This window comes from Scomber scombrus, chromosome 21, assembly GCF_963691925.1.
Source record: "Scomber scombrus chromosome 21, fScoSco1.1, whole genome shotgun sequence".
Taxonomy (NCBI): Eukaryota; Metazoa; Chordata; class Actinopteri; order Scombriformes; family Scombridae; genus Scomber; species Scomber scombrus.
In genome coordinates, this window is record NC_084990.1 from 16,723,900 (window position 1) to 16,742,377 (window position 18,478).

Genomic DNA, 18,478 nt, shown 5'->3' on the forward strand with positions numbered 1-18,478 from the left:
ATTCAGGGGCTGTTGGAAAAAATGTGATTAAACTTGCCTTTTAAAAACTAGTCTCAAAAACACTTCTCAAACCACATATATTTTTTTGTGCGGTATCCAGAATACCTTTCTTGTAATCATCATAGGGGGACATCCTATAATTAAGTATAAAAAATGTTCATAATATGCCTTAATATGCATTTTTCCCACACATAGCATTGGGATATTTAACGCGTACAGGGGGCACTTGAAAGCAACGTCACCCCTCAGCTGCATGCATGTAAACATTTTGTAACAAGTCATGGCGGCTCCGTTGGTCAGGATTTTCTCTAAGGTGAGACTGACTAAGATGTCAATGGTTATTTACATGTGCGTGTTTCTGCATTCGTTTTTCTTTTTATTTGTTTCCCCTGTATTTGTCGTTCACTCTTGAATTACGTAACTTGTCTAGGTTTTGTAACGTAGTTTACTAACGGCTAACGCTAGCTTTAGAGCGCAAATGAACTCGTATCAACACAAACTGAGTAATAGCAACTCAGTCCTAATAAAATGTCCAGATTATCGGAGTGGTGAATGGGGGCTGAAATGAGTGACTTGCGCTGTTGTGCACTTATTCAAACTCGCAGATATAGGTTTCCCCATTGTGGGACTAATAAAGTATTGTCTTACACTGTTGTCTACTGTGTTTTCAGTCTTGCAGACAGCTCTGTCGGCCTTGGGCTGCAGGTCAGGCTGGATGGAGGACCAGGTCCACGAAATCTGCCCCAGATATGGCCTCAGAGCAGGCAGCTGGGGTGGTCGCCTTCCCTCCCCTGCAGACATATTCAGAGGAGGAGAGCATGATGAGGGAAGCAGGTGAAAAATTGGGTTCATGTTGTTGTTGTTGCTGTAGACTGGAGATTAAAAAAAGTTTTTAAAAATCTAGAGCACTAATTATATGTTTTGCTTTTTAACAGTGAAAAAATATGCACAAGAGTGCATTGCTCCCTTTGTGTCAAAGATGGATGAAAATTCTGTCATGGACGAAGAAGTGTTAAGATCTCTCTTTGAACAGGGAGTAAGGGAGTTTTTTTTATGTTTGTAACACATCTAAATAAACAGATGTCAGTAAGTGCTTTATTTCTATCCAGTAACTGATCTTGATCTCTTACAGCTCATGGGTATTGAGATCGACCCAGAATACGGTGGCACTGGCTCATCGTTCTTCTCCTCCATTCTGGTCATTGAGGAACTGGCAAAGGTTGACCCCTCTGTGGCTGTGCTCTGCGACATCCAGAACACACTGATCAACACACTGTTTTCCAACCTGGGCACGCCAGCTCAGAAAGAGCAATACCTCAGCCGACTGTCAACTGACATGGTCAGAAGTTTTACATTCTGCCTCCTTGGTGAACTCCATAAAAACACTGTATTGTTATTGACAAGTCAATTAAAAAATAGCTTTTCTTGTTGTATTGAGACCTCTCAGTGATTGAGACCTAAAAGATGTTATGCGATTGTCCAAGTACATGTTCATCAAGTATATTCTGTGCTGCATTTTTGGGAAAAAATCCTGTATGTTCTTTGTTTGTGTCTTGTCAAACACAGATTGGTAGCTTTTGTCTTTCTGAGGCACAGTCGGGGAGTGACGCCTTTGCTTTGAAAACACGTGCTGAGAAACATAAGGACTATTACATCATCAATGGATCCAAGTTGTGGATCAGTAATGCAGAGCATGCAGGTGTATTCCTGGTGATGGCCAATGTAGACCCCTCTGCTGTAAGTACATTCTAATGTTTCTATTCTAACTTCTTGTTAATGATTATAATAATAATATAATATCCTATTGTCACTTAAAAATAAAGGATACATCTTATGCATTTATTTTATTGAGTTAAGATTTTTTTGTAAAAAATAATCCAGCAGCTGTTTACCCTGAATTAACATTGCGTCATCCAGTTGAGAGATTGCAGTATCTCACCCAAATGAAATCCATATGTTAATCACCAGAATAAATGTAATCCAATTTAATAACATGGCAAGTTATAAGATTAAAGTGTCATAGATTTGAATTTTTCTAATTCAGTGCTTACAAAATTCATAGACACTGATGCATTTTGGTTACTTTAATGTGTTGCCATGTAATATACAAATACAACATCAAACTTGTGTGACTGGCAGGGATACAAAGGCATCACCTGCTTCATTGTGGACCGGGACACAGAGGGGCTTGAGATTTGCAAAAAGGAGAACAAGCTCGGCCTGCGTGCATCCTCCACCTGCCCACTCAACTTGGACAATGTCAAGGTACTACCGAACACTTTTCTACTGTACCGAACCTCAGTGAAAGAATACAAACTTTCTGCTCTCCGTTGTAGGTACCAGAGCAGAACATTTTGGGACACATCGGTCATGGGTACAAGTATGCCATTGGAATGTTGAATGAAGGCAGGATTGGAATCGCTGCTCAGGTATTTTTAACATTTCTCTTTTACATGAATAATGTTCTTAAAGGTATACTATGCAAGATTTGTTAGTTCTAAACAAAGGATTAAAATTTGGCTCCTCCTCATTGGGTCAACAACACCAGAGCGAGCTGAGAGCAGAGTGAGAGAGCAGTAATCAAACAAGCTAGGTAGTAAATAAAGAGAGAGCGAGTGGTGGCAGCAAGAACAAAGCTGTGAATCAGATAAATATAAAACATTATTTTCTGATGGTTTCATGGCAGTTACGTTACGTTCATCCGCACAAACCTGCGTCAAGTTGCTCAGTCAAACAAAGACACAGACAGCAAAGGAGCGTAGTAAGGGAAACACTGAGGCACAAAAAAACCTAATAAAAAACAGCAATGTATCCTGGTGGCTCTGCTATGAGTCCCAACCTCACATACCTCTAGATGGTTGTAATTGATTGAGCAGGATTATTTTTGTAGGAGTCTTTTTATTATTTTTTCGGAAAGTCCTGCATAGTATTCCTTTTAAAGCAATCGATGACTGTGAAATTAATATTATAAGCATGCTTACTGTGTCTGTGTTTCAGATGTTGGGGCTGGCACAGGGTTGCTTTGACCACACTATTCCATACACCAAACAGAGGATGCAGTTTGGAAAACGTATCTTTGACTTCCAGGTAAAAACTCCAAATGATTTCTTTCACTTTTGGTAAGATGTCTGTGGTTATTGACCTAACTCTGGAGGGCAACATATTGTTCAAAGAGTTTTTATATGTTATGGTGCTTCTCTATTCCAGGGCATGCAGCACCAAATAGCCCATGTAGCAACACAGATTGAAGCTGCTCGGCTGCTGACCTACAACGCTGCTCGTCTGAAGCAAGCCGGCAGACCTTTCATTAAGGAGGCTTGCATGGCTAAGTACTTTACTGCAGAGGTGGGATTCCTGATTCACTGACTAGAGTTAAATACAAGGATGTTTTGCTGATTGTAACAGTTCTAGCATATATTGTGATAATCGTGTCCTTCTGGTTCAGTCTTCAGTCTATTTTCAGAATTTGTCTTTATGTGTTGTTTAACTTCTGTGGTAATATTTTATATGATGTTGCATTTTTGCCCACAACACTGTTGTAAAAAACAGATTTTCAGTCCAAGTTAAGCATTTTCCCGATTAAATATAAGTTGTTATAATATCTGTTTTGTTTTATTTTCCACAGGTTGCGACCTTAACCACATCTAAATGCATTGAATGGATGGGTGGAGTGGGCTTCACCAAAGACTACCCCATAGAGAAATACTACAGAGACTGTAAAATTGGTGAGCATGACCGCTGAAATTGAATAGATTGTTGTTTGGATTGGAGGTGGCTTTGGTAACTGTGACTAAAGCTATAAGTGTGGAGAGGACACAGCTCATGAGGGCTGCTGGAGGGTCAGGTGTAGTAGTTGTTTGTGATTGGACCAAAGTGGGGCGGAGAGAACGGCTGATAGCAGTGGCTGTAATCAGACACTACAGGAATTCCCCTATCTGACCCCTCCCTCCCGAGTGTCATTATACCAACACACAGCTAAGGAAGCTGCCAGGGCATAATGTCACTTTTCCTTTCATCACCTCCATTTCAGCTCCCCAGTTCTTCAGCTGGAGCACCGGCCTAACTGAACTACATAATGAGCCAGTTGTTCCCTTGTCTCCTGACAGTGAAAGCTGCAGATTCATGTTCTGTGCAAAGGAATTTAACAAAATTGACCTTGTTTTGTACAACATGAATTCATTCTAATGCTGTGTTTTTTCTCCTTGTGCAGGCACCATTTATGAGGGCACGACAAATATCCAGCTATCTACTATGGCCAAGTTCATTGATAAGGAGTATGACCACTGAAAATCATGTGACTGGATCCTTATAGATTGCACTCTGCTGTGTTACACTCCATATATTTGTCAAATGACGTTGGTGGGATAGCTGTAGACCTGTGTTTATGTTTTTACTGGTTTGTTGCAGTTGCACATGTTTGCCTTTTAATATTACCACCTTATACTCTTGCAAACTTAAGTAGTTTTAGTATGTTGCTCCTTCCCATTTCTGATGTTACTGATGTGGTTACTTCTGTTCAGCTCCTTGGTTAAAGTTGCCCTGGTGTAATGATGCTTTTTTACTTCCCATTTGCTTTCTAAGAGACTTTTCCAAAAATCCATGAATCAGAATGTGAAACGTAGATTCAAAACACATCCTTCTTGTTTATACTTGTCCTCTCGTCCACCTGCTCATCAATCATGTCCAAAAACATGACTTCACATTTCTGTTTTGATACAGACCCACACATTTTCAATATTAAATTAAAGTGTTGCTTTCAGTATCAGAATGAATTTTTGAAAAATGTTTCTATGAATGTTTCAGTGCCTTCAGGAAAGTCCGTATTGCCTGAGATCAATAACTTTAATAGTATTTTTTTTTCTGTGTAAAATACTTCAAAACAGGTGATTGTAATGGTTTACACACTAATATGGTCTATAAATACTGTACATTTCATTTTCAGAAAATATGAGAAAAATAAATCACAAGAAGTTATTATCTGTAAAATATCCATATCTGTCAATAACTTAAACAATATCAATAAATGTGAAAGGTAACTGCTCATCTTTCTTTGTTGTGATTGACTGCATTGCGGGTTATTATCAAGTTCTGTCACTAGATGGCAGCATTCTCCTGAGCGATAACAGCGCTTGGAGTCGTGGCAGCTACTCACTGAGAGCAGCAGTCAATTACCATATCTTATAACAGCCTGTCACCTCTAATGATATTTTATATCAATTTAATTATGCGGGTGCTTCAGATGAAAAGAGCCTGCCGTGCATAATTGACTCACTGATAATTTTTCAGGTGAGATTGATTAAATTTCCGTGGCCTGTAAAACATGTGCAGTGTAAAATGAGGTCTATTGTTTTACACAGACAAGCTGTGGCCAAGTTTACAGACACCTAATATAGCCACTACCCATGAACACCACCTATAAAAATGAACAAGAGTTCTAAAACGTATCTGTTTAACAAAAATACAGTCATGAATCACTGACAATATTTGACAATATTTATTAACTTAGATGGAACAGTGAGAATAAAAAGTGCTTGAATGGTAGAGATTGGTAGTATTGATGCCATATATGGTGCAGTAAAACACAGCATTACAATACAAAGATTCCCATGAAGTTATGGAGTAACACAGTGGTCATACAGTTGAACAAGATTATGTCATTCTTTTAAAATTACACTACGTTGTTTAATGGGATTTAAAGCGTTTCCTGTTTGGTTTTCCACTATATACAGAGAAAATTGCCTTTAAAAGAAATTTGACTAAATGTTGATTAAAAAATGTAACATTTTACATTTTATTGATCATTCCACTTAGTTTAAAAAACAATCTATCTTCTGTCCTATCTTGTGCTATCTTACACAAATCTAATCTAAACCTTTCCCTGGGTCTGATCAATCTGAGGTATACAGGTAATTGTTTTTGCTTGCTTTGGATTGATAGGGTGAAAGTGAAGCATATACACAGAGAGAACAAAATGTTATGAATAAGATCAACTCCACATTTACCCAGACATTTCCAAATCACTCAAAAGACAAAATTGAAAAGGGAAAACTCAGGCTTACGTTTGCATCATTGATTGAGTGCACTTTGTTTTCCCCTCTATCCACTCTGACTTGTTCTAGCCCCTGTTTAATGAGCATAATCTGATGAAAACACAGCTATCTGCTCTACACTTTGCATTGGCAAATGCAGCTCGACTGGCCTCTTTCTCCACCCCCATCTTAAACACAGCTATGAGACCTCTAATTATGCAGGGATTCAAGTAGCTTTTCACAAAACACAGTGTTGTCCTTTAGAGCTGGAGAGTGCTCGATGAGCTAAAGGACAGGCTGCATATTTGTAGGTTGAGCAAATTCAATTTATTTGATTAGTTCTCTGCATAAGCTTCAAATTTGATTCAAAGGATGAATCTTAAATGTAGTCCATGTAGGATATATATGTATTTGCTACATTCCTACTGATCACCAACAAGTCTGTGCCATGTTTCTCCCCGCAGGTCTCTTTTTATCATTTGCCCAGAGTGAGACGTGTTTTTTGAGTTTGCTTTAGGGCTTTAAAAGTGACAGATTCCAGAGTTAAATCCAAGGAGGAGGCCAGTTCTATAACTCAAGTAGCATAACATCATTCATCATAACTCATTCATCCTTCAGCCTTACCAAAAAAAGCTCTGTGATGGCTTATAAATATGAACGTTGTCTCCCTCCTGCTCATTGCCCTCTATTTATCACCAAATCTGATAGTACCTGATCATATAAATGTGACATACAAGTATAATTTGTTGCATCCCATCACCATATTATTACACAAGACGAATGTCATCCTCATACATTAGATCACTTGCTGTCGGTGTGGGTTTACATGCTTTTGTACAAAGCTGATGTGAAAAGCCTTTATCACAATGGTAAGCATTCAATTTCTGCCTGCAGCAAGTCCTGACTAATAAAATTACGCTGAGGTCAATGAGCTCTGGTCCAGTTGAAATGTGCAGGGCTTTCCTGTTGCACACAGGTGGAACAGACCATGCTTGAAATAAAAGATGAATGACAGGTTGATCCTTAGCAGGTTAAAGTGTTCAACTGTAAAAAAGAGTGAATCAAGAAATGTCTATCATCTACTGCATTCGTGTGCGATACGAAATTGATACAATATTGTTTTATGTGTAAGATTCTCCTATTTTTTTTAAATAATTAATTCAGATAACAACAGGTTACTGTTTATTGATTTGTCTTGTTCTCTTCATTTGTCAAAACCAACAAAGTAGCCTCTATCTGTTTTACATGTTTCCGGTGGCTTCAATTGCGTGCGTAAAATCGATGCGTAATTTGTGCAATAATTGTGCTAAAGCCCAGCAGTTTTGAGTGTCTAGTGTGCTAATCTCTGGACCATTTATTCAATTTACTGAGAGGTGATTGCGGCTCGTGTACGCCCCCAAAAACCTTGAGACATTTTCCTCTTTAATCTAATTGGATGATAAGTGGGTGCGTACTGCTCAAACTGAAGCCAAAACGCTTGCGCGGCCTTTTCTTTGGAGTCTGTTCTCGTCACAGCCCCTCGCGGGTTCATCTCAAATCCCATTTGCTATTGTACCTGCCCAATCGCAGAGACCGAGCGCGTTTTAACTCGGATGGCATTTTTTATTTCATCATTACATCAATCCGGCGCAAGTTTGGCGCAGTGATCTCTCTGCTTTCACTCCGATCATCAAGATCTGAAAGACGCAGCTTCGGACGACTTTCGGGGTATTTTTTCTTACTTTCTCTCGTATGATTTCATCACAGCCTGTGAGCGTTTTTTAGGTTGCTTTTTTTTCTTTATACATTTTTGATGGTGATTCTAATCGGACAGTAAACGGTAATGGCAGACTCTGATGCGCAAGAGACTCGCCAATCTGCAAAAGACTCACCGTTCTCCATAAAGAACCTGCTGAACATCGAAGACAAACCCACGAAGCCTAAAACCGTCCTCGCTTCGTCTAAAGGAGTGTTTGAAGGCAGCCTCTTCTCTCGGTTCGGTGACTTATCTTTCCCTCGGTTTGAGTTGCCCACACAGAGAATTGGACTATCAGCGCAGTATTTGGAAAGAGCGTCTACCTGGTGGTATCCGTACACGCTCGGGACTCATCTGAGGACTGGAGGTAAATATTATTAACTCCTTTTATTTTGCAGATAAAAACATCGTAGCGTTTTACTATATAAAAATCAAAAAATCTATTAGAAAGGGGCCTATAAGCATAGATTGTCACATCATGTGGGTAAAGAGATTTTTAAAATACCTTACATGATGAATTCATCTCATTAAACCCTAAAAAGAAAAGTAAAAATACATAAATAAGCATATTTAACTGGTGAAACACAAACAGCCTATCAAGATCTTTCCCTCTAACATACAGGTTATTGTCATTTCAGATCACTTTTGAATAAGTGGATCAATTGAAATCTGTAATCTATTTTTTCTGCAGGGTCTGAGAAGGCCAACCTGAGGGAACCCTTGTCTGTTCATGACAGGCGCTCCCCTGATCTCCAGAAAAGTGACCAAGATGCCAAAGAGGAAAGCGCCGACGACGACATCGCACTAGATGAAAGTGACGCAGAAGAGCCAAAAAAAGATACAGACCAGGAGGACGACTGGAGGAGAAAAACAGACGATCTGGACTCCGACAAGAAGCCTTGTAGGAAGAAGAAGACGCGCACGGTGTTCTCCAGGAGTCAGGTCTTCCAGCTGGAGTCCACCTTCGACATCAAGCGCTACCTGAGCAGCTCGGAGAGAGCAGGGCTGGCCGCGTCACTGCACCTGACAGAGACGCAGGTCAAAATCTGGTTTCAGAACCGGAGGAATAAGTGGAAAAGGCAGCTGGCCGCGGAACTGGAGGCGGCCAACTTGAGCCATGCGGCGGCGCAGAGGATTGTGCGGGTTCCCATACTTTACCACGAGAACGGAGCCCCAGAGACAAGCGGAGGTCCCGCTGGAAACTCACCGGGCAGCCAGTCCCTGCTGGCTTTTCCCCACCACATGTACTATTCCCACCCTGTCCCGCTGCTCAGGCCTGTTTAACACCGACTGTGTCCTACTGCGTTGTACATATGTTTTTAAATGAGAGTGACCTTCATTGAAAAAAATTACAATTTTGTATATTTTGTAGATTGAACGGACACAATGTTAGGTCAGATTATTATTATTATTATTAATAATATTATTATTAGATCATCCTTTATCCTGCTGAAGTGTCCTTGAGCAAGACACTTGCTCCCTCGTGTGTTGCAAGAGGGATCATTTAAAATTATTATTATTATTATTGTTGTTATTATTATTATTATTGTTATTATTATTATTATTATTATTATTATTATCCTATTGTTATTATTGATGGAATCGTTAAATGCTCAAAAGTGGGTGAATATATATTCAATGTGTTCACCATAAAAAAGAACATGTTTTGAACAGGGTTGATTGTCCATATGTATTTTACAGAGACTTGTGTTAGTGTTTGTAGCTAAAAATTGTGGATTTTAATATTTTGATATTTTCAAATATCGTGCAATACTGTGGGCTTCACGTTGGCTACCAGCCTTTGGCATCTATATTTCACTTTTACAGAAAAAAAATCCCATAACCTTTTTTATCTATGTAATAGTGAGGACAATCATGTGATCCTTGAAATAAACACCCCCGAAAACATTGCAGGTGACAGGTTGTTTTTAAGACGCAGTGTTTTGCCAGTAATTTTTGAAGCCATGATGACAGAGACAAAAAAAACAGCCTCTGTTTTTGTGTATGATTTTCCTCTGATATTATTGAAATTCTGTATGTTATATGGTCTTACACTCAGTAAAGATTTTGTTCCAAAAAGAGATGAATCTATCCTTAATATGATCGTGATGTGCATTGAAAAAAAAGAATCATTCATTTGAAGATGGTGAGATCTTTAAATATTTAAAACGAAACAGAGAGCACATTGAGCAGAGAGTTTGGTGCACTCTAAAATAAAATATAAAAATTTGATCATTTCAATTTAGTTTGTTAATGATAGTCATCTTTTTAAATCTGACTTGAGAAATCGTCAGCGATAGCTTAACTGTAACCACTATTGAGAAAACATTAGGCTATATTGGATTCTTGTTACGTTTTTAGGCCAGTAGAAAATATCAGAGCTGGTCTCTATCGGCCTATTGTTTTATCACATTTTTGTACCTTCTGAAATAAGGGAAAATTAGACACATAACAATAGAATAACAATATTTAAAACTATAGGTTATATCACACAATTGCTCCATTAATCTGGCCAAAAAATTGAGCCTGTTATTATTTTTCATTCATTTAACAACACTAATAGACGATTGCATGGGCTCTTTGATGACCCTTGGCGTATAAGAAACTGTTATGCTAGTACACTATTTTGGCAAAATCCTTCTCAAACTACAGAAAGAAATAATGACGGCCTACAACTACAGTCACCGGCCACTTCATTAGGTAAACCTGTGCAATCTAATTCAATCCAATACAACAGCTCTGCCATAAATTCTACTTTTTAGTTTATAGTTTATAGTCTAGTTTATACATTTTCAGTTTTGTTGACATTGTAAGAACAATGATAATTTTACTTTATGTTTATTACTGAGGTCGTACTAAGTGGTGGTGGTGCATCATGTTGACTGGTGGTCCTAATATTTTGCCCCTCTCATGTATGTTAATGGGGTGGACAAATATTAGGGAACACCATCCAATAAGTGCTTTATAAATTTAATGTATTATTGTCATTATTATTATTAATATACTCTAGTAGGCTACATCACCATCACCCATTATTACCTCAATAATAATCATACAGCTGAATTATCACCTTTTTGATAATGTCAATAAAAACTGAAAATGTATATGCTTCATAAATGTAAAATTGAAAGCAGAGCTGTTGTATTGGATTGCATTAGATTGCACAGGTGTACCTAATAAAGACGCCAGTGAGTGTGAATTATCATTGTATATCACGGTCTAATTAACCAATTTTGATAGTCCTATTTTTTTTGTGGATATAGGATATACGATTATACTATAGGCTACTCTATTGTCCTAGCTTAAATAAAAGATACACAAAGACCATACGCAGAAAATACATCGTGTGTGTGTATGTGTGTGTGTGTGTGAGAGAGAGAGAGGGGGGGCGGGCGAGAGAGAGAGAGAGAGAGAGAGAGAGAGAGAGAGAGAGAGAGAGAGAGAGAGAGAGAGAGAGAGAGAGAGAGAGAGAGAGAGAGAGAGAGAATCTGTCCTGTGTCACATGATTTGTATTGCGACAACGGAAAACCTACGTCAGGGTAAAACCAGCCAATCAGAGTCCAGGCGGGAATTTGAACATTCGGTTTATCCAATCAGCGTCTTCCTACTCTGGAATACCTGCAGGAAGCACTTGCAAGCGCGTTAGCTTGGTGCGCTTCATTTCTTTTGTAGCATTTCCCACGTTCATTTACTTTGTATTTTATCTTAAACTAAAAGGCATATCAATTAGTCTCGTAACGAGAAGAACCACGACAGAAGCGGTAAGTGAAGTTAAAAAAGAGCCAGCAGCACCAGCGGGCTTGTAGTCTACGTTACATCTACCGTTAGATGCTAGCAGATTTAGCAGCGCCGGTGACAGAAATGGGCTCGGTGTAATTGCTGGATATAACGGAACAAGTCGCATAGTCTGTGGGGGGAAATAATAACAAATGCAATCGTTAAACTATGAATTAAAATCAACCTGTCACAATAGAAACTTGTTTTATTTAGCTTCAATGTTAGAAAGCTAAGTGCTCGGTGAGGCTAGCTAGATAAGTCACTGAGCTAAGCTAACAGCAAGCAGGGAAGCTATTGATCCACCAGTATACAGACTTAACTTAGTGGTTTACTTTGATATATGTTTTTAGATAGACTAAAGGTTATACACTGCACGTTTTATAGTACGATATCAATTAATTTCCAGCAAGCTCAGCTCGGTATTAGCAACTCTAATTCACCAGCATTATGTAGAAAATTAGGGAGAAATTACCTCCAGTCAATTAAATTAAGTGATCGAGTACATAATGTTTTTAACCCAACTTTATAAATGTAAAAGTAATTGAATGATTGGTTATATTTAGCAGTCAATAATAATTTAGCAGTAGTTTAGGTAGTCCAGTTTGTGGTAGCTGTGGTTCAGTTTCAGCTGGATGAGATAAAAGTATATCAAAAGTGAACAGGAGGTGAACACTAACATTACTTATAGTATCTAACAGAAACTCATATAATGTGTATGTAATATTTTCTATGTTTCTGAGGTTTGTTATGAAAATACATTTGTTTTGGCTGCATATTCAGCATGGTGGCAATTCATCTTTTTTGGGTCTTGTTTGTTGTTAAACTGGATTGCACAATCCTGGAAGGTATTTATGTAGCATCCACAGAAATATATTGTTATATTAAAATATGTCTCATATTGCATCCATTAAATATGCAGGTCTAACAAGATCTTAAGTTTGGTCTGCCATATAGTCTCACTTTTTTTCTCTGTTGTCTTACTTTTCTGCAGATGACGGGCTCAAACGAGTACAAACTGAACCAGGGACCAGAGGACAGCATCTCTGCTGTCAAGTTCAGCCCAAGCACAGCTCAGTTCCTGCTGGTTTCCTCCTGGGACTGCACTGTCCGTCTCTTTGATGTTGGAGGAAACACCATGCGGATGAAGTACCAACACACAGCTCCAGTTCTTGACTGTGCTTTTTATGTATGTCACAGATTTTATGTTGGTTTTAGCCTCCTTATTGTCATGCTCTAGCATAGAAGTCTGAGAGAAACATTAACGTCACCTTTTACTTGCAGGACCCAACACATTCTTGGAGTGGAGGTTTAGATGCACAATTGAAAACTCATGATTTGAACACGGACCAAGGTATGTCATGACACTGTATTCGTCAGTCAAGTTTCTAAATCCTAACTAAGCTAATTATATTATTCCCAATTTCACCAAAAGCCTGTTAAGTTTCAGACAATAACTTCACTTACACCTGTCAAATTAAGTCAGGACTGTGAATTGAATGTGCTGCATGTGTTTATTCAAATGCTATTTTCTATATTCTCCATTTAAACAGATACAATAGTTGGAACGCACGATGCCCCCATTCGTTGTGTGGAATACTGCCCAGAGGTTAATGTCATGGTAACGGGCAGCTGGGACAGATCAGTTCGACTGTGGGATCCAAGGACGCCGTGCAACGCAGGCACTTTTACTCAGCCTGAGAAGGTAGAGCAATAGATGCATCAATGCTTAATAAATTATTGAAGTAAAGTAAAGTATTGTAAACAAGCTGGATTTTTTCACGACTTAATTGCAGGAAAGCATAAATAGCCTACAGTGTTTTTCAGTACTTTGTCTGTCTCAGGTTTTATCTATAAACTTAAATGAGATGGTATTACAATCACCACAGCATGACATTTTTAGCGCTTCCTGCTTTATAAAATTGTTGTTTGTTTGTATGAAGAAACAGTGTTTGGATGGAACATAACATGTTGAACACTGGCACTGGTTCACGATAAGGTAGCCATTAAAGGTTCATTGTTGTCCAAAAATTACCTACATACAAAATAATAATACAGATACTTTATATATTCTTGTATTTATTGTGAAAGTGTTGTACACTCCACTATGGCAGAGACAATTTCCTCTTTAAATGTCTTCTCCTGAATCCATGACATTTTTGTATCAAGTAAGATTCATGGCATTGCTAATGTTGTCTCCCTCTTGTCTCATACTTGCTGTCTTTGTAACAGGTGTATACGCTGTCGGTGGCTGGAGATAGGCTGATCGTTGGCACAGCTGGAAGACGAGTCCTGGTGTGGGATTTGAGGAACATGGGCTACGTACAGCAAAGAAGAGAGTCCAGCCTCAAGTATCAGACTCGCAGCATTAGAGCCTTCCCCAACAAACAGGTACACTTTGAATCAGAGTTTAATTTTATCAATTAAACAGCAGTATGAACATGCACGACATGTACACAATTCTAATGAATGATACAGACGGCCGTTAAAACTGACTTGATATGTTTCTGCTGATAGTGTATCGTGTGACTGACACAAATTCCTGTTAATGTGAAGACACTGGTTAGTAACCTCATATTTTTTTGTCTTGGCTGCAGGGCTACGTCTTGAGTTCAATTGAGGGACGTGTAGCAGTGGAGTACCTGGACCCAAGCCAGGAGGTTCAGAAGAAGAAGTATGCCTTCAAGTGCCACAGGCTGAAGGAGGAGGGAATTGAACATGTTTATCCTGTCAATGCCATCTCATTTCACAGTGTTCATAACACCTTTGCCACAGGTACGAGTGATTGATTAATACTTTACAGTTATAGGTTTGTGAAAAGATTATCGACAAAAGTGAGAACTTTTTCTGTTGTTTATTTGTTTCTGTAATTAGTGCTGGGTCAAACATGGCCAAAATTGTTATCCTGGTTTAAAAAAAAAAAAATCGATAATTAGCACGATAAATGTCAAATTATTATTTCTTTCAAGTTTAAAGGCTGATTTTTGCTCCTTAGTGAAAGTTGAAGAAACCAGATGGTTAATTGTGATTTTAAATGATTCTTTATGGTCCAAATATGACAAACTGAAGTAGAACATTCAAAACAATTATGATAAAAAAAAAAGTTCAAAATGAGCATTAGTAAAATTATTTTTCAGTCCTTTTTCTTCAAAGAAAATATATATTTAACAGAAAAATGAAGTGCTGCAGTATGATACAGACACATGTAAGTTGGCTCAGACTGCAAAGTTAGTTATATGTATATTAACACACAATAAACCTGATTTCCTGATGTCCCCTAAACGCCTCATATACAGGCTGCTGCTACTGGTCGTTTTTAGTTTTTTGCTTCTTTTAATCCAGTTAAATTATTACATTCATTATCCGTTGTACATTTAAACTTACATGCTCAAGCACTTATGGATCTCCCCTTCTTCTAATGACTTTCTCACCGATCATACTGATTTTTACACACTTTTCATATCTGCTATAACTCTTCCCTCTTAGTTTAATTACATTGAAAAATTTTCAAACATTTGTCATTTCTAATGAAGAAAATGTTTATAGTTTTATTTCCCAGTCCTATCTGTAATTTGTTTGGTTTTTATGAAGCTCAGATTTTTTTCTTTGACCTTAAAGTGCTGCCAAGGTTGCTAGCGGAACAGCTAGTTATTATAGATCTATATCTCAGCAGTAACATGGCCTAAATCTTTTGAGTTTGACCTTGACCCTCTCCTTCTACCAGGTGGCTCAGACGGCTTTGTGAACATCTGGGACCCTTTCAACAAGAAACGCCTTTGTCAGTTCCACCGGTACCCAACCAGCATTGCCTCACTGGCCTTCAATAACGATGGCACCATGCTTGCCATCGCCTCCTCCTACACGTATGAGAAGGGAGACATCAGCCACCCAGAGGGCGCCATCTTCATCCGCCAGGTCACAGATGCTGAGACCAAGCCCAAGTGAGTCTTCCTCAGCCCTGTGGTCCTCAGTATGACGGTTTGCTTCACTCGGAATCTGTGAGCAGCTGTATTTACAAGGAGCACGTCCAGCTGCAGCATATGCTGATCTCTATCTCTGTCTACCCACTTTTCAATATCCGACAGTTGAAAGATAGACAAGAACTTTAAAATCCTCCCACCCATCTATACCGTTGTGAATATACACTCATTACAATGGCCTTATAATGAATACCAGCATTGAGGAACTTGAAATGTTAAATATTTGTTGACACCAATTCAGTCAGGTGGTCATTTTTGAGGTTGTTTCGTGGTATTGTTGTATAGGCTTGTGTTATATTGAACTGTATTTTTGAATATTTTGTCTCTTCCCCCTCCAATATGTATTGGGGTGGCCAAAATATTAAAAACACATTGTTCGATAAACAATTTTAAGTCTGCAGTTTTAAAGAATCGGGTTAACATGTTTTAAGTTGGTCTTAAGTGCATTCACAAGTCCAAATGTACTGGACTGCTCCCCCCACACAGACTCCAAGTGTCTTATTGACACCCCCTGCGTTTTTTTTGTTGGTTTTTTGTTTGTTTGTTTTTTAATGCTCTGTGTGTTTCTGTCACATTTGGTAAAGCGTAATCTGTCCAGAAAACTGTTTAAATCACACATATCCCGCTGTATATGTGTGTTGAACTTATTAACAGCATCTACACTGAATGATTAAGACTGAGTCTGTCTATGAGCTCGCCTCTTTCACTACAGGCAGATTCCCCTCACTCGCTGCAGTGGGCGAGGAAATGAATCAATGAATCAATAAATACAAACACTGTCAATTTCTTTCCATGGAGCCGACATGAAAACTATTTTGGTTCAGTAAATTTCTGCTGTCAATCAGCCTGGTGGAGGCAGGTTAGCTGGCCACTGGTCAGGAACTGGTGCTGACAAACGGCTGAAGAGAGAACACAGGTCAGAGGATTTTAGAGAGGGGTAAGGGGTGCGCTGGATTTATAACACAAGTCAACATCGAGACCATCATTGCGAAACAATGCGGCACAATAATCATTATATCTCAATTGTTTTGTTTTTCATAATTATTGGAAGCCAAAATTGTAATTGAAAATACAATTTGATTAATTGCTCAGCCCTAATATGTACAGTAATTGACTTTTACTTTGTTTGCTTTAATCATTCCTCATTATGAGAATGTTTACTAATGTGCTTCCAATGAAAATCCACTTTTTGTTCTGTGCAAAAATGAATTCAAAAGTCTCACTAAAGCCAATATGACAATTCAGTCGCATGAGTTAGTCAAATCCAATACATATCTTCCAAATTCAAAAAAGTCTTCCAAAGTCTTTTTTTTATACAAAACTCCCTGTTTGTGTTTCCCTGGACTCTATTTCCATGTGGAGGCAAAAGCAGGATTTAAAGTAATATAAATTATTTTCCTTTTATTTAGAGGATTTGGACACATTTTTGATTTAGAATGCTAACATAGTACAAAGCAGATGTCTGTAGGTGCGTGACAGTCTGACATTGTGTCAATCCATTGAGCGTACTTTATGCTGACTTTGAAGCACTTCAAGCAGCATTGATGAATCACTGTCGAGTGAAGAGTCCAGGTGGAAACTGAACAAGGACAGAACTGGCAAAAATGTTTTATCTGAACCTGTAACACCATCAAAAAGAGAGGGGTTGTATGCAGTATGTGTTTAGAAAGAATCGACTCAACGCATGGAAATGCACGTCTTGGCCTGAACATGAAGGTGCAACAACACAAACAAAATCCAGTTTGTTGATCACAATTCTGTCGGAGAGAATCGTGGGCATTTTGTTGGCAACATCATCGAAATATAGATTTGTTGTTTTTTTTGCAGATTTCCATGTGTAGTTCTGGTAGTTTACAAAATATACAAAACAAGTCTGTGCTTGCCTAAACAACATTTAGTAGCAACTAAACATGTCAACATTTAGTAGCAGCAAACAAATGGCCTTCATTCATAGTGAAACCTAGAAATCAGTGATTCTGGAGTTGTTCACTTCATCAAAATGTTTATTTAGAGTGATTTACTCCACATCAACTTGACCTGATGTTATTGGCACTGGGTGGAAAAGTTTGCTTCAATTTTGTAAAATAATATGAAACGGTCCATGAATGGGATATCGCTTGCCTCCATGCATTGATTCAGTGATTGCTCCTGAGTTGATTGTCTATTTTTGATTTTACAGGTCAACCTAAATCCACCTTTGTATGGTTCCCTCTGTGTATGAAGCCTTTATCACATTTAGGTTATCTGCTGCATCCAGTGTACCATTGCTATATTGTTATCAGTCATTTTCTCCCATTTCAATACAATAGTTGTTCTTTCTTTTCTTCTTGTAAGTAATGTCTTTAACATTTTCTTCTCTCTTCTGGCTCTTGTTAAATATTTCAATGTTTCATGTATGTTTGGAAAAGCAACTATTTGTTTTTCTTGAATAAAACCGATTTATATATAAACCTTTTTGACTGACTTTTTTGTGCTCATTTTGGAGTCACCAAACATTGCTGCTCATCTTGTTACAGTCTTTTAACGCTTAATAATTCAGACCAATAGAAATACTTCAGTTAAAACATCAACATTTTTACATGTATTACCTGCGAAAGAAACCTGAGAAATGTTAGGAATGTGTCGGGGCAAAAGAGGTTGTTCTCTTGATGATGTGTTGAGGGAAAGCGATGATCCACTCGTCTTGCCGAGGGCTCCACTTGCCCCCTGACAGTGACCTGTGCTGATAGATATCAGAGGTCTGCGGCCTAAACCAGATCCTGCTTTATTACTGGTGAAAATTGGAGGAAAACCACTAAAAACTGGATGACTCGCTTGCATTTGACGGTCTGGGAAAGCAAAAAGGTTCACGCTAAAATAAAATGATCATGAGACTCATTTCTAGATTTCCCTAATTTTTAATGGTGCATTATCAGTTGAGTACCCTGAGTGGTAAAATCTGGTCCGTCAGGGCTGGAGTA

General features: G+C 38.4%; 3 protein-coding genes across 3 annotated transcripts; all 3 read left to right on the plus strand.

The window, feature by feature from the left end:
- Window positions 1-277: 277 nt before the first annotated feature.
- acadsb (acyl-CoA dehydrogenase short/branched chain) lies at window positions 278-5,041 on the plus strand. The gene is made up of 11 exons (XM_062442401.1): window positions 278-313; window positions 672-834; window positions 936-1,036; window positions 1,133-1,339; window positions 1,567-1,737; window positions 2,140-2,265; window positions 2,337-2,429; window positions 2,998-3,087; window positions 3,208-3,345; window positions 3,626-3,725; window positions 4,211-5,041. The coding sequence occupies exons 1-11, from the start codon at window positions 281-283 to the stop codon at window positions 4,285-4,287; spliced, it is 1,299 nt and encodes a 432-aa protein (XP_062298385.1). The 5' UTR covers window positions 278-280; the 3' UTR covers window positions 4,288-5,041.
- A 2,810-nt stretch (window positions 5,042-7,851) lies between these two features.
- On the plus strand, window positions 7,852-9,048 carry LOC134003705 (homeobox protein HMX3-B-like). The gene is made up of 2 exons (XM_062442973.1): window positions 7,852-8,131; window positions 8,456-9,048. The coding sequence occupies exons 1-2, from the start codon at window positions 7,852-7,854 to the stop codon at window positions 9,046-9,048; spliced, it is 873 nt and encodes a 290-aa protein (XP_062298957.1).
- A 2,342-nt stretch (window positions 9,049-11,390) lies between these two features.
- Window positions 11,391-17,960, plus strand: bub3 (BUB3 mitotic checkpoint protein). Its single transcript, XM_062442541.1, has 7 exons — window positions 11,391-11,525; window positions 12,533-12,727; window positions 12,823-12,892; window positions 13,092-13,243; window positions 13,771-13,929; window positions 14,136-14,313; window positions 15,263-17,960. The coding sequence occupies exons 2-7, from the start codon at window positions 12,533-12,535 to the stop codon at window positions 15,481-15,483; spliced, it is 975 nt and encodes a 324-aa protein (XP_062298525.1). The 5' UTR covers window positions 11,391-11,525; the 3' UTR covers window positions 15,484-17,960.
- Window positions 17,961-18,478: the final 518 nt, after the last annotated feature.

Coding starts and splice junctions, on each gene's coding strand:
- acadsb (XM_062442401.1), top strand. CDS start 281: ATGGCGGCTCCGTTGGTCAGGATTTTCTCTAAG. Junction 835..935: donor GAGCATGATGAGGGAAGCAG/GTGAAAAATTGG, acceptor GCTTTTTAACAG/TGAAAAAATATGCACAAGAG. Junction 3,088..3,207: donor AACGTATCTTTGACTTCCAG/GTAAAAACTCCA, acceptor TCTCTATTCCAG/GGCATGCAGCACCAAATAGC.
- LOC134003705 (XM_062442973.1), top strand. CDS start 7,852: ATGGCAGACTCTGATGCGCAAGAGACTCGCCAATCTGCAAAAGACTCA. Junction 8,132..8,455: donor GACTCATCTGAGGACTGGAG/GTAAATATTATT, acceptor TTTTTTCTGCAG/GGTCTGAGAAGGCCAACCTG.
- bub3 (XM_062442541.1), top strand. CDS start 12,533: ATGACGGGCTCAAACGAGTACAAACTGAACCAGGGACCAGAGGACAGC. Junction 13,244..13,770: donor CTTTTACTCAGCCTGAGAAG/GTAGAGCAATAG, acceptor TCTTTGTAACAG/GTGTATACGCTGTCGGTGGC. Junction 13,930..14,135: donor GAGCCTTCCCCAACAAACAG/GTACACTTTGAA, acceptor TCTTGGCTGCAG/GGCTACGTCTTGAGTTCAAT.